Source organism: Malaclemys terrapin, chromosome 4 (genome assembly GCF_027887155.1).
Source record: "Malaclemys terrapin pileata isolate rMalTer1 chromosome 4, rMalTer1.hap1, whole genome shotgun sequence".
Classification (NCBI taxonomy): Eukaryota; Metazoa; Chordata; order Testudines; family Emydidae; genus Malaclemys; species Malaclemys terrapin.
Window position 1 is genome coordinate 73,328,534 of NC_071508.1, and position 14,814 is coordinate 73,343,347.

Here is a 14,814-nt window from a genome sequence, read left to right on the forward strand (position 1 = left end):
ACACAGTTCGGACACACCATTGACGTTCAATTAAATAAGCTTCATTTTCTCCTACGGGTCACATTTCACAACTTGGAGCGGAGATGAAAGCGTGTACATGGCAGTAGCCTACCTAGGGCTACTGTAACTGACTCCCCCTGGTTTTGTCATTTACACTGAGGTGTTGCTTTGTAATTTGGAGGACAAGCAAGACTTTCCCCCTTAATTTTACTTTTTTTTAGCATAGGTGAATTTTGTGCGAATGAATGGTGCCAGATTGACTGCCCTGGGACTGCTAAACCCAGGGTTGTGAGTTCAATCCTTGAGGGGGTCACTTAGGGATCTGGGGCAAAATCAGTACTTAGTCCTGCTAGTGAAGGCAGGGGGCTGGACTTGATGACCTTTCAAGGTCCCTTCCAGTTCTAGGAGATAGGATATCTCCATTAATTTATTTTATTTTATTTATTTGTGTTCCCTACTTGAAACCTAGCATTGCAACTTCATTTAGAAGCAGCAATGTGAATATTGTGACAAATGTGAGACCTTGAAAACATGGAAAATCCAAAAATATTTCTATATTGAGCTGTGCCATGAGCTATGGGCAAAGGGATTACTCATAAATGTGACAGGTTTCAGTGGTATCCTGCTGTTAATTGATTTATCTCTTTAGACTGACCTAACACTTGGTAAAGCACCCCATCCTTTCATGTATTTATACCTGCTCCTGTATTTTTTACTTCATACATCTGATGAAGTGGATTCTAGCCCACAAAAGCTTATTCCCAAATAAATTTGTTAGTCTCTAAGGTGCCACAAGGACTCCTCATTTTTTTTTTTTTTTTTTACTCAATGTGTGTCTATATTTACCTTCATGAGATGGGGATTGTATGCTAGCTGCAAGGAGGAGGGTTACTGTGCCACCCCAGGGAACTAAAATCAGCGGGGGTAACTACTGCAGATCCTGGGACAGATAAACAGCCTCAGAGAAGTACCACCTCTGGGGCAAATTGCACATACTGGATCAGACCCAGTTCAAATGGTGTGGCAGACAAGTAAAAGCTTTTAGTATAAAGGGTCAGCCTGAACTGGCTCGGGAAGCCTCACTTTGATCCTCAAACTTCCATGAAACTATAACCAAGAGGAAAAAGCCCTGCTGGAAGAGTGGGAAGGAGTGGAACTTGCCAGGGTCTTCATGTGGAAGATGGGTAACATCTGGTAAGCTTAGCACACATGAAGAGTGTTTATTGTTTCAGGATATATTTCTCTAATACTTTTGCCCTAAAATAAATGTACTGTACTTCGTGAAAGCTGGCTTGTCACTAGTAAACACTGTCATAGCCTCTGGGAGAGAGTGGAACTGCAGGTGCTGGACTGAGATCAGGCTGCTGGGATAGTCACTGTGAATTGCCGGGGAACAGCAAGCCTAAATCCTTGGTCTGGAGAGAGAGGGATGTGGGTATCCACTCACAGAGAGGTTTTACTGGAGGCCTGCAATGTAAAGGGGCATGCTTCAGTAGATGACAGAGGAGGGCAGAGGTGCAGTTAACCCCAGAACTGTGACACATATGGAGCCTTGTGACAATTATGGCTCTGTACATTTCCTTTTAATAACAACACTTACAGCACTTCATCCACAGACCTTAAAGTGCTTAACCAAGGTGGGTAAGTAGCATTATCCCTATTTTACAGGACAGGAAACTAAAGCACAGATGTTTTTGCACACATTTACACAGTGAGTCAGTGGCAGCACAGGGAACAGAAGTCAGGTCCCCTGACATTCAGCCTCTATGGCCACTATCCATACTGCCTTTCTTTATTAAAGCCCACAGAGTGTGTGGTAAAGGTGTTTTTTTCCCAAATAGATTAAGGTGAGCAAAAGTTGTTTACTGATTGGTATTAATGATAAAATAACTTTCTAGTGAAGGTCAGAACAGCAGCTGCATAATGTCTAAATGGCAGCTAATGAACTGCTAAAATATAAATAAGGTGGCAGTTCACATGGAGTACCTGGAAGCTGTGCCTAGAGCTGTGATCCATGCCTGGAAAATGCCAGCAAGGAATGTGAAGGGGCTTTTCCTTGTTATCACAAAGTACAGTGAAGGCAAGAAGATCCCACCGTGGATGAGAAGGCCCACGATCACCGTTACCATGTACATTCCAAGTTGCCTAGCAACCACTTCTAAGTCCTTAATTGCAATGATTTTCCCACAAATAAGACAGGCAATGCCAAAAGGAGAGTACCTAGGGGAAAAAAACAGAACAAACAGATGGAACTGATCCTTGCAGCATGCAGCCATAAAACCTGTGCACAAAAACATGTGGGACTATGGAGAGAGATCCAGGCTTCTAGACTGAACTCTCTAAGATGTGAAGAGGATACAGAACTACTGAATGATGATGGTTCAGTGGCTGTCCTTCATGCCTCTCTTAATTTTGTATGAGTAAAGCCTATTCAGAGGAACCTGCCATAACACCCCACTAAAAGTAATACAATACTTTAGGGGCCAAATTCTGAGGTTTTTACTCAATTTCTATTCAATATTTTTACTCACCACCATTGAATTCAATGTATGTTTGTAGAGTAAGGCTTTGGCCCTATAGTAATATCCCATAAGCAGGTAGTAACTGTACTATACATGCAAGTGTTTTGGATCTTTACTGAAGAATACTGTATTTTGGTTATAATACTTAACTGTTATGTAGCATTTTTCATCAAGTTCAGGTTTGAATTATTTGTTGCAGATAAATGATCTGATGCATCTAGCCATTTTTCCTGTGAGCCAATTTATTTTATGCTCATTGAATTGTTTTGACAAGCAGTTTTCAATCTATAGATTGTTTGTTAACTATATGCTTTGATTACTTGTGGTGTGTGACTGGTCACATAAGTTACATGGTATTACTTTTGCTCCTTGATTTTTAAATGAGACTAACAGTAACACATTTTGGTACTACATAATTTATAAGAACATAAGACTAGCCATACTGGATCAGACTAAAGGTCCATATAGCCCAGTATCCTGGCGGCCGCCAGTGGCCAATGCCAGGTGCTTCAGGGGGAATGAACAGAACAGGTAATCATCAAGTAATCCATCCCATTGTCCATTCCCAGCCTCTGTTTGCCAGAAGCTGGGAATGGACAAGGACACCATCCCTGCCCATCCTGGCTAATAGCCATAGATAGGTTTATCTTCCATTAATTTATATTGTTCTTTTTTTAACCCTATTATAGTTTGGGCCTTTACAACATCCTGTGGCAAATGGTTCCATCGACACTGCATGGTACGTTGTTCATTTATTATACTTCTAATAAATGACAAATAATGTGTATGAGGAATGTCATGTGAATGTGAGTTCATACAAAGTAACATTTACTCCACCTCAGAGGAGTTTATATGTCACTTCCATACATTTTTACCCTTATCAGGAAGGTTTAAGTGGGACATAAATGTTGCATAGGTTTGTGCTGGGCTCCTCTGCACAGGGATAATTTAGTCCATATTGAAAAGCCTTTCCAAAACATTCATGTAAACAAATCCCCTTTGTTGAATCTTCACAAACACTGACTAAAAGTCCTCAACAAGTTTGAAGCAAGGAGACCTTTTTCATTGTAAAGAATGTTAGCAAATGCTGGTTTATGGTATTCATCTTGCTCAGCTTCCTTTTATAACATTCCTGCTGTGAGAAAACTGCACTTTTAGAGGAAGAGCAAACAATAAAATGTCCTTCCTGAATAAAATGGGGGGGGGTCTAAGTTTTCAAAAGTGGCTAGTTATTATGGGTGCCTAATTTGAGACGATTTTAAGGGATCTGAGTTTCAGAGGGCAGGAGCCAAAGGGCTTTCTGAAAATTGTGCTCTTTCAGTTTTCTCAGGTGTGGCACCAATCAGAACGTCCATACTGTGTCAAACCAAAGGTCCATCCAGCCCAGTATCCTGTCTACCAACAGTGGCCCATGCCTGGTGCCCCACAGAGAGTGGTGCTTTGGTCCTAACTATCTTGAGCAGTTTAGTATTATCTGCAAACTTTGCCACCTCACTGTTTATCCCTTTCTCCAGATCACCCAAAAAATTACACCTACCTTCACTAGTCACTTCAAAATTTAGGTGTAACATTTCAAACCATTTCACCAGTTGCTGTGCAGTCTGTTTCCTATAAGATTCACCAAGATAATCCCTGTAGAGGGATATACAGCATCACCACTGTAGTAAGATGAGGCCCTGAAACAAGCCTTGTATCAGAGGCCCGGAATAAGGCCTGAACTAAAGTAATGGTCAAGACTTTGCTAACATAAAGCAAAGTTAAGCTCTGAGCCAGAGGCAGGCTCTGCTCACAGAAGTTGGCAAGAAGGCGGTTGCTAATTGCATGTATACACATATCTAAAAGGTATCAAGTCCTAATAGGATGAACATGTGCCAGGATGGCACTAGAACATTCTGGTACCAGGGCTGGCTCCAGGCACCAGCCGACCAAGCACGTGCTTGGGGCGGCACCTTGGGGCAGGACGTTGCTCGATTTTTTTATTTTTTGGATTCGGCGGTGCGGCGCTCGGAGTGGGGGTGGGGGCTTCGGGCAGCGTGGTGCTCGGAGCGGGGGCTTCGGGTGGCGTGGTGCTGGGGGGGGAGGCGGGGGCTTCGGGCGGGGGACTTTGGGCAGCGTGGAGGGCAGGGGGCAGGGCTTCGGGCGGCGTGGTGCTCGGAGGGGGGGCGGGGGTTTCGGGCGGTGCTTGGGGGGGCAGGGCTTCGGGCGACGTGGTGCTCGGAGGAGGTGGGGTATTGGGGGGCGGGGGACTGGCACGGTGCGGCGCTCGGAGGGGGGGCGGGGCTTCAGGTGGCGTGGTGCTGGGGGGGCGGGGATTTCGGCGGCGCTTGCAGGGGAGGGGAGGGGAATGGCAGGGCGGCTCTCCTTTTTTGCCTGAGGAGGCAAAAAGTTAGAGTCAGCCCTGTCTGGTACTAGGGTGACCAGACAGCAAGTGTGAAAAATCGGGACGGGGGGGGGGGGGTAATCGGAGCCTATATAAGGAAAAGCCCCAAATATCGGGACTGTCCCTGTAAAATCGGGACATCTGGTCACCCTATCTGGTACGAACACGTTCCACAGAGCTAATGAGGAACAGGTTGACACGTCCTAAAGACAGGGTCAAAAGGATAATATAATTGATAGAGTTGTTTGTTCAAACCAACCTATACCAGGAAAAAGGCAGCACCCTAACATGTAGAGGGGTTGTATCTCAATACGTCAGGAGTGATGTGTAGCTTGTTTGTACCTGTGTATAAGAATGTATCCCTGAGTGGATGTCTTTGTCCAGCCTAGGGGGCAGTGGAGAGTCTCGCCACTGACTGAGCTGTGTCCATTGTCAGGGAGCACATATGTACTAGCAGAACTGTAGACATCTGATCTGGGGAGCTAGAGACTGTGTTTCATTTGGCAATAAACCTGGCTGGGTGCCTTCGTACCTTATCAGAGTCTGTGGTCATTGGGGGTTCTCTTGGGGTTTGCTATGCCAGTTATCTGCGCAGAGCTGGGGCAGCACACAGAGGGAACACACGCATACAGCCGACTGTTATCAACATTGAACAGAGCAGAGCACCACACTGGTGATGTCTGACAACATTGGTGACCCCGACCACTGATCTGGTGAGTAAGCGAGCTGTCTGCTCCAGGAATCACGATCTAACATGACAGAAAACCATGAGCTACGGAACCCCCTTAACCCTTCCGTGCAAATCCCCACAGAATTTAAAAAATATAATGGGGAAGAAATTTGTAAGGCTAGGGCAGAGACTGGAGCCTTAAAATGTAAGATATTGCAAACTATAACCATGGCTGTTAAATGGTTAAAACAGCACGCCACAAAAAACACTACATCCTAACTGAGACACAAGTTATTCAAAACAATTTTGTTCAGTTGTCAGATGTCACTGGTGTGATGCTCTGCTCTGTTCAATGTTGATAACAGTTGGCTGCGTGAGTGTGTTCCCTCTGTGTGCTGCCCTGGATATGTGTATATGTGCAATTAGCAGCCTTCTTGCCAACTTCTGTGAGCAGGGTCTGCCTCTGTGTCAGAGCTTAACTTTGCTTTATGTTAGTAAAGTCTTGACCATTACTTTAGTTCAGGCCTCATTCCGGGCCTGTGATAAAGGCTTATGTTTCACGGCTTCATCTTACTACATTCTCCCACTTTTTGTCTTTTTATGGGGAGGATGTTTACCCATTGTCCCGGAAAAGCATAATGCATGGACTAAAGATAACCCAGTAGGCTAAACACTATTATGTGGTTACCTTATTTTACCATCCATACACTCATGACCCACCTGACTTTTTAGTCTGCACATTCCCTCGTTTGACTGACAGATTTTATTATCCAATTATTTTTAGTCCTTTATGGTGGGCTTGGGAATGTTAGGCCCGGGACTATGACAGAGGAATGTAGTATTATGACTGAGCCTTAGAGGCACTCCCAAATAATTAATATATATGAATAATATGGATATGGCTATATATTTGTAGCGTATATATGTATAGTATGTATGTGTACATATGACACCACCTTATATCCAAACATAACCATGTTTTTCTAGTCTGGTGTTGAATTCTGGCCCTTTTACTGTGGTGACACAGATAGAAATACACTCCTATTAGGGCAATTGCAGTTATCATCTGTATCATCATTAGTAGTAAGCTGAGTGTTTTGAAATACTGGGATAGGCATTGTTATAGTGTGTTTCACACTATATGAGAAGTAAAACAGAAATTTGGAGTAGTGACACTACAAATGAGGTCTTTATATATATAAATGTCTTGTAATTAGTTACTACCCAGTACTGTGCATTCATGTTATGGGTTACCCTTCCTGCTGGTTGTCACCCTCTGGTAAGCTTTGCTGGGCAGGAAACAGGAACGGCGAGTTTCTCTGTTCCATGGATTGCATTACCCCATGATACAGCAGTAGTTGACGTAGATCCAGTTGTTTTTATGGATGTTGTTTTTCAGAAAACCTACTAAATGGACAGTAACCAATTTATCAAATATTGCTGTGTCAGGATTTAGTATGTGTACCCAGACAACCAGATGCCCAACTTTATTTTATGCTTTTATGGCTCATAAGAGTCTCAAATCACTGGAATTGCCCAAGGGCCTGGAGCTTTCTTCACAAAGAAATTTTAAATAGCTGGCGTGATGGCACCTTTGTGTAAAGGAGGAAGGTTTTTATCTTTATGAACACAAAAGGCTGATTCTCATCCCCTGCAACAATAATTCTTTAAAAATTCTGGGCAAAGATGAATAAGAGGTACTGCTGGTATCACTCAGTCTCCCCTCTCTAGGACAGAGGAACATGTACTGAAACATCAATGAAAAACTAATGTTGTTCTACTGGTATGGCTCTAGTAATTACAACCCTGAAGCCAACAGAAGCTTTACATTACTGATTAGACCAAAGTAACAAGTTTTGCCCTGGGTGTGCTGGCCAGTGCTGCTTAAGTGGAATATTGGTAAACCCAGTTTCTTGGAGTATTTGAAGAATTATATTAATTGCTTGTCTATATATTAGAGAGCAGCAGATTATAATAAATGTTGCAATCAAAATAGCTTTCCTCACAAAAGCTACACTATCTATTTGTGGTGAGGGACCAGAATGAAAAAATAGAGAGAGAGTAAGAAAATGAGGCTGTTATTTTACCTCCTTTTCAGCTGTCATTATACACCGTCTCACACAGATAAGCATCATTCTTATATAGTGCCTTCCACATGAAACCTCAAAACATCAGTTACATTCCAGGCACTAATGAACAGCACCCCAATGAACTTCATTAATTTAAACCACATAGGGAGGCATATTTTAGTGCTGTGACTAAAGGAAGTCATATTTCCAGGGGTCATGGGGAGCAGTGAGTCTTCTTACATATGTTGCAATGGTGTGGCCTGTTCTATTCTTGCACTTCACAGCAGCTGGGGGTCAGTGCATAAGGGACATGGGCAGGGCCGTAGCAACAAAGAACGTGGCCCCCTCCGAACGGTGGCCCCTTCCAAACATATGTCCGGGTGGGGCCCCTTACAATGCAGAAACTGGAATGCGGTATTTATTTTGCCACTTTTAGGAGCCCCCTTCCTTGCGGAGGGCGCTCGCTACACCTCTGGACATGGGACTAATCCTGACACAAACAAACGCTAACCCAAAGTGGTGTGTGAATTATAGCTGCCAGAAACCCTAGAGTGCTCTCTCCTGGCATTCCCCACCACTGCTAGCCAAGGTATGACATTGTCCTGTGATGGATGGGTGAGTGAAGGGGCTTTTTGCTTCCTCTTTCTCTCTAGTTCATTAGTGCAGGACCCACAATGTACCAAAAGCAATAGGTTTTATGCCAAATGCTGTGCATGTTTTATTCTGAAAAGCTATCTGTAGATGACATGGGCGTACTTGGCACTTGTATGTAAACAGTAAATAGCTCTGGGGCAACTCTCAAATAAGTGATACAAAAGAAAAAAAAATCCTGCTCAAGAAATGTAAACAAGGCCTCCATCCCAACTGGCTGGAGTCACTCCGTTGCTGGGACGTGGAAGGGAAGTTGTTCTGAATGGGCATGCCACACACTTTCCTAGTGAGACAACTCAGTTCAGTGCCTCTTACTCTGCTGATTTTATAGAATGCAGACTTTGCATGTGGACTCACAGAGGCTATGGGAGGAGACTTTCGTATATTGATGCAAACCATTGGAATCTCATTTTGGTGGAATGCATATTTTGGGCAAGCCAATTTTGCTGTAGAACACTGGAAATAGAGCATGCCTCTTGGCTCCTCTGTAATTATGCCTCCGAGCCTACGGTTTATTATTATGCTAGACTCACAGGAGAAGCTTAATGTTGTTATGTTTTGAAGGGATGTTTGTTTTTTACTGTAGTAAACCACTATAATAAATGTGATATTTTTACACTAGCGCTAAAGGTCTTAAGCTGGTGCCTGCACGTCTTGGAGCCCTGTATGCAAAAAATGACAGCAAGCCTGTCATCTTCAGAAATGTTTCAAAATGCACCCCACTCCCAAAAGGAAACAATGTACTTCTAGTTGTGCCATCCTTGTCATGGTTTAAAGAGCCAACCCAGGGAGCTGAAATCTTTAGTTGTATGGGTTGCCAATAAAGTATAATGTGACCAGTCTGTGGCAGGATTTGGCTTCTGTGTTTTTTGTATCTTAGAAGTTACGATCTTGACTTACCACATGATCATAGTCACTAGTTTCATTACAATCTCATTCAGGATGCTGAAGAAATCCACCATCATTTTGGCCTGCTCTCCCATCTTCCCCATAGCAACGCCAAAAGCAATGAAGAACCCTATCAGGCCTGTTGGAGGAATCACACCACAGAGAACCCATCAGTTAGGAAGCATGTTTTTTGGTCTGAGTTTCTGCAGCTATGTCAGAATAAAGCCACCCTGTTAATTCAACCTTCAAACAACTGCACTGTATTTCACAGCTGAAATGCTTTATCTCTTGTTAATGTGATCTTGCCCTAAATTTCCACAATGGAAACCAAGAAGTATTCTTTATTTTCTACTAGCCTATAAATTCCATGGCATAGAGACTGTTTTTTTATATCATAATATAGCACCTAGATGATGACTCAATCAATAAAATAATAGTGAATTTACAGTATTTGATTTGATTCAGTTTGAAAGTAGGGGTACTGAGTCTCCATTGCATGGCCCCTGTACACTGCTCTTGTCTGTTCCTTTGGTTGACCTGTCCACCAAAGGAACACTCATAATATAGGCTTCCTTGATGCCATAGAGACCGCAGAGGCCTCACAGCCTGGCAAAGGGGTGTGGCCAGACCCCCAAAGAGCTCTGGCTGCCACAATACCTTCTAGGGGCTATGTCCAGCTTTGCCTAAGTTTAGAGCAGCCCTGATGTGGTTCTACCCAGTACAGGAGCCAACCTCAGAATACAGTGAGATGCAAAGGGAACACCTCTTCCCCATCTCTCAACATACACACACACACACACACACACACACTTCTTGTGACTAGCTCATCCAAAAGGAATAACTGTATATATCTTAAAATATGGATATACATATTAAGGGACTAATGCTGCTCCAGATGAAATGATTGGGAGTTTTCCCTTTAAATCCAATGGGAGCAGGAGCAGGCCCTATAGTAATATAACAAAGGTAATTGTAACTGTTTTAAATAAATGGAGGAAACTCTTGGGTATTAGAAAACCAAAATGAGAATCAATTGAGTGAATGAGTACGCTAGGGATTATATGATAAACTCAGACTTGCATCTGAAGAAGTGAAGTTCTTACCCACGAAAGCTTATGCTCCCAATACTTCTGTTAGTCTCAAAGGTGCCACAGGACCCTCTGTTGCTTTTTACAGATTCAGACTATCACGGCTACCCCTCTGATACTTGATAAACTATATATGCTATTTAGGATTAGTGTGCTCTGATGCAAGGCTTTGCTACCTGGGAATTTACAGAGATCAAGAAAAAGTTCTGAAGCTCAGCAACCCTCAAGAGGTTGAACTGTGAGACATGATGAGAGTTCAGCATTTACCTAGTGTGTGAGCTCAGCTGGGAATTTCCCTTGTCAAAAAGCTAAGTGAGTCCCATTCGGATACAAAAACAGAGGAAGAAAGTGGTTGCAGATGCCAGAAATGACCAGCTTGGCTATCCAAAAACTCACTCATTAGTATGGGGGTGTTGTTCTTGGGTAGAAATAAAGGATATGTGTCTGTGTGTGCTATAGAGCATGGAGTGATGTGTTACTGATAAACTCTTAAATAGTCACTTCCTGGAATCCCAACTGTGGTCAGAAAATGTTAGTAGGTGTTTTTGTCTACTTAAAGTTGAGTGCTATGAGTAATGTGACTGCTAGTTTAGCATTGTTTGTGTTTGCTGGAATTTGCCCAGCTCCTTTAACTCATGCAACTATGAGGCCAATCCCCCTATATTTTCATTTTTCTTATAAACCACCCTGACATATATCATCATGGGCCAAACTACTGTAGTAATGGCATCATATAAGCTCTAGTGTTATTGGAGCATTACTATATAATACAGTAGTAGATTTATTTTCTTCTGCTTCAGCAATGTATTGGCCTTTCAGTCCCTCTTGTTATTAATGACATTGTCAGTGGGATACAATTTCCTTCAAAACCTAGGACCAAATCTAATGTATCTCTCACATTATCCAGATTGTCTCTCTCTCTATATATATATATATATGTATAGTAATAAGTAAATACTAGTGACCCTGGTAGCATTCTGCCTTGGAATGATATATAGTAAGTGTGATGTGTGTTCAAACAGCACAAATTTGTGGCTGGGTTGTTATCTGGACTATACACAGGGGAGTAAGCAGGAGCAGGACCCTTCCTTAAGTCCTGGCATGGCTAAAAGGACCACGTGTATCGGTGCCCAGGAGTATGTAGGTGCAGCATGTCTGCCCCCTCTTTCTCTCCCACTGATGAGGTGAGCAGGCAGACATGGGTGGGAAATGAGCAAAAACTTAACTCCAACTCCATTTGCTGGCCAGTATAGCTGAGATGGCATGTTGGGGGAGGTTTGTAATTTAGTGCCTTTAAAGGTTACTCTCCCCTGGACAAAGAGGAAGCAGGGAGGGAATTATGACTCAGAGGCATGTCAATGTCCCCAAGGGATTCTCCTCAACTGGTGCAGTTTACAACCCCCGAGACTCCTTGTTTAGGGCTGTCCCTAAAGCTATAACTTAGAACAAAGTGCCCAAGAAAGAGTGCCCAGCAGACTTCAATTCTTTGTCTCCATGGAACAGATAAAGCAGGGGCACCAGCTGTTCAAGCTTTCCCATGCATAGGATATTTGGGGTAGTCACAGAGTCTAACAAATGATCAAGACATTGTTACTATTAATGTCTCAGCCTTTCTATAAGGTTGCCAATTAGTGATAATTGTGGTGGTTGAATCTGCGATGTGGGCACATGGGCACTAGGAACAGTACTGAGACCATCAGATTTGTATCACTTAGGCCAACAAACAGCCAGCAAGTGGTAGCCACTTTTGGTGATGTACTGCGTAGGCCAAATTTGGACTCCAGAACTGATCAGATCACCCCAGCTACCCACTGACTGTCACTGAAAAGCAAGAGCTGGTATGTTATCAATATAAGTTTCAATAGGAAACAAGTTTCTTTACCTAAGACATTCATTCCATCTTTAAACTCCAGCCCCTTTTTAATGACCAGCTGGGCTTCTGGTGGTGCTTCGGTCATCGTCTCGTTCATCAGAGCAAAGACAGAGTCAGTGACGTTAGGTGGTTCTTCAGTTTGTGGGGGCACCAGCACTTTCTTAGTGACAGTTTGGATCTGAAGGAGTTACAAGATGGGATGGGAATGGAATCACAACTTGATTTAATACATACGGGGGATCAGAGAATAAAATAATACTCCCCTTTCCAAATAACCCCAGGCAGTGCGGTTTTTAGAGGATCAGACTATGCAATCCAACACTTCTAACCCCTCTTCCAAAAATCAGTTAGTTTATAACAGTTCCAAGTGTAATTAAGTCCTGGGATCCTATTCCAAAACAGCAGCATAATGAGGATAGCAAACACCCTCTTCTTAATTGTTAATCCATAACATCTTACATATAGGCCCTTTCATCCAGAAGGATCAAAAAGTGCTTCATGCACTGTATTCTGTACATACCTTTGGAGTGAGTGATAGCAGCAATTCTGCATCAACAACGCTACACAACAAAGACTTTTACCCAGTGAGGGCACCTCCGATCTAAGCTACCATGATAGTTTAGTTCAAAAACATGTTCTGATATTTCTAACACATCTCCTCCCATCATGTGGCTCGTTCCTTTCTAGATTGGTTCAAAGTTCCTATCTATGAGAGTTCAAATAAAACTGGTATACAGAGAGACCCTCCTGGCATGGACATCTTACCACTGCTACCTGGAAAAGCATCTGCTATTTCTATATGCAGCGATAGTAGGATCTCATTAATGATAGCACTCAGAAAAAACCTTGGTACGTAACAGCTGGATAAGTTACATTACATTAAAGTATTAGGGATACAGAGCCATTTCTGCACCTTATCCTGTTACAATTGTACCTGCAGCTTGTTGGGAGGGCTTATGTGGGATATATTGTGGATGATGCCCAGATTCAAAGCCTTAACATCTTATTTTACTCCTGTTTAAAAATGTGCCTCCTCTAAATCTAGAAAATAAAAATACTCAGCTAGAAAAGAACACTGACAATGTGTGAGAAACTCTTCAGCAACCCTGAAGCTAGCCAACATTTGTTTTTTATCTGATTTCATTTTTATCTTGGGACTTTTATCATCCTATGATTTTTATGTGAGATAGATGTAATGTCAAAGCTGTGTAGAGCTACAGAAATAAATAGGGGGTGCTGATTCTGAGCACTCACTACTCCCATTGGAGTCAATGAAAGCTGAAGGTCCCCAGCACTTCCCAGGATCAGACCCATAATTACTAGTGATGAGGAGCTGACTTCAAAGTGCAGGTTCAGATAAGCATCTTGAAAGTAAAAAATACTTATCTGGACATTAGTCATCATTCTAGATCATACATTTAAGTGAAATGGTGTAACACTTTTTAGAAGTACATAAACTCACAAACTAAGCATGGGTGGGTAGAGAAATAATGAGTTTCATTACAGGAAAATGCGGTTTACAAATTAAACTGTTTTTAAATCCAAAAAAAAATAATTCAAGGGGTTCACAAAAGTCCCAAACTCAGCTAGGTTCAACTCTCCAACCAAGCTGTACTTTGCATGCAGCCTGAGTCCCTTTTCTGTCATCTACCTGGCAGCAAGGGAAACTGTCTCTCTCGCTGGTGGATCATTACAACTCGGTGCCACAGCCATTAACATTACAAAATAATTCTAAAATACCTGGCTGGAGCGCTGCAAAAATATTTCTTGCATCCAAGGCCACCAGGACATGTTGAATGGCCACTAAGCTATTCCTGATAACCATAGGAAGGGAAAGCAGCCTTTGACACCACCCAAACCAGGTGAGGAGGGGAAAGGACCCCAACCTTCCCGGTAACCAAGAGGGAAAACAGGTAGAGGCCAACTCAAAAAGCCAATATGTGAAGGGTTACAGCTGAATAGTAAAAGGGGTGTGACTTTATAACAGAAGCTTTGGTGGAGGCTAGTTTGGAATTTGTTCAGATAAAATATGGGAACACTAAAAAGCTCATTTGGCCCCCATCCGAAGCCCATTGAAGTCACTGGGAGTCTGTCCATTGACTTTGGTAGGCTTTGGACTGGGCCCATATGGGGCAATGTTAAAAAAGGGTCAGTGTGATAGCTGAGCCATAGGTGGCAAGATGAACTGTGTACACTAGCCATTAACACTATGCTCACTGAACAGGTCCAAGAAAAGTGTTTGATATTAGCAGCTTAATTTACTCTCACTCTCTTTCCCACTCATTCCCTGTCCCAACCTATGGATATTTGATCCATTTTCTACAGATCAAGAGCTGAATTCTCTTCCTCTCCATGATACAAGTAGGAGCAAATGAGGGAAAAACAGAACCCCACTTATTTTGAGGACACTTCTCAATTTTCAGATAAAACATTGTGGTTTTTAGCCAGCCATGATGTTGTCACATGACCTCTATCCCCATGTTGATTTGGGAATATTCTGAACATACTCTTTTTAAAACTCTGTTTTTATGTGAGATTGTGGGGAAGAAATAAATCTCTCTGGGTCCTTTTGGCAGCTTAAGTCTGCCTTTCTCTGTGTTCTCACTTTACTCCTCACCCAACCCTCCCACCTGTAGCCACAGCTCCAGTTAACATTCTATTTCAAGTAGTACC

General features: G+C 42.7%; 1 protein-coding gene across 5 annotated transcripts in view; it reads right to left on the reverse strand.

Moving 5' to 3' along the window:
- Positions 1-14,814, reverse strand: part of SLC1A2 (solute carrier family 1 member 2) — a 211,991-nt gene that overhangs the window by 103,256 nt on the left and 93,921 nt on the right. For 4 of the 5 annotated variants that reach the window (XR_008444759.1, XR_008444760.1, XM_054026502.1 and 1 more), the window contains exons 5-7: positions 12,151-12,319; positions 9,193-9,319; positions 1,987-2,220 (exon numbers count right to left, since the gene is read on the reverse strand). Coding sequence is in view for 3 of the 5 variants with exons in the window: in XM_054026502.1 (XP_053882477.1) it covers positions 1,987-2,220; positions 9,193-9,319; positions 12,151-12,319 (530 nt within the window). In the remaining 2 variants the exon portion in view is untranslated. The remainder of the gene's footprint in view (positions 1-1,986; positions 2,221-9,192; positions 9,320-12,150; positions 12,320-14,814) is intronic. The other variant, XM_054026505.1, reaches the window with a different exon arrangement.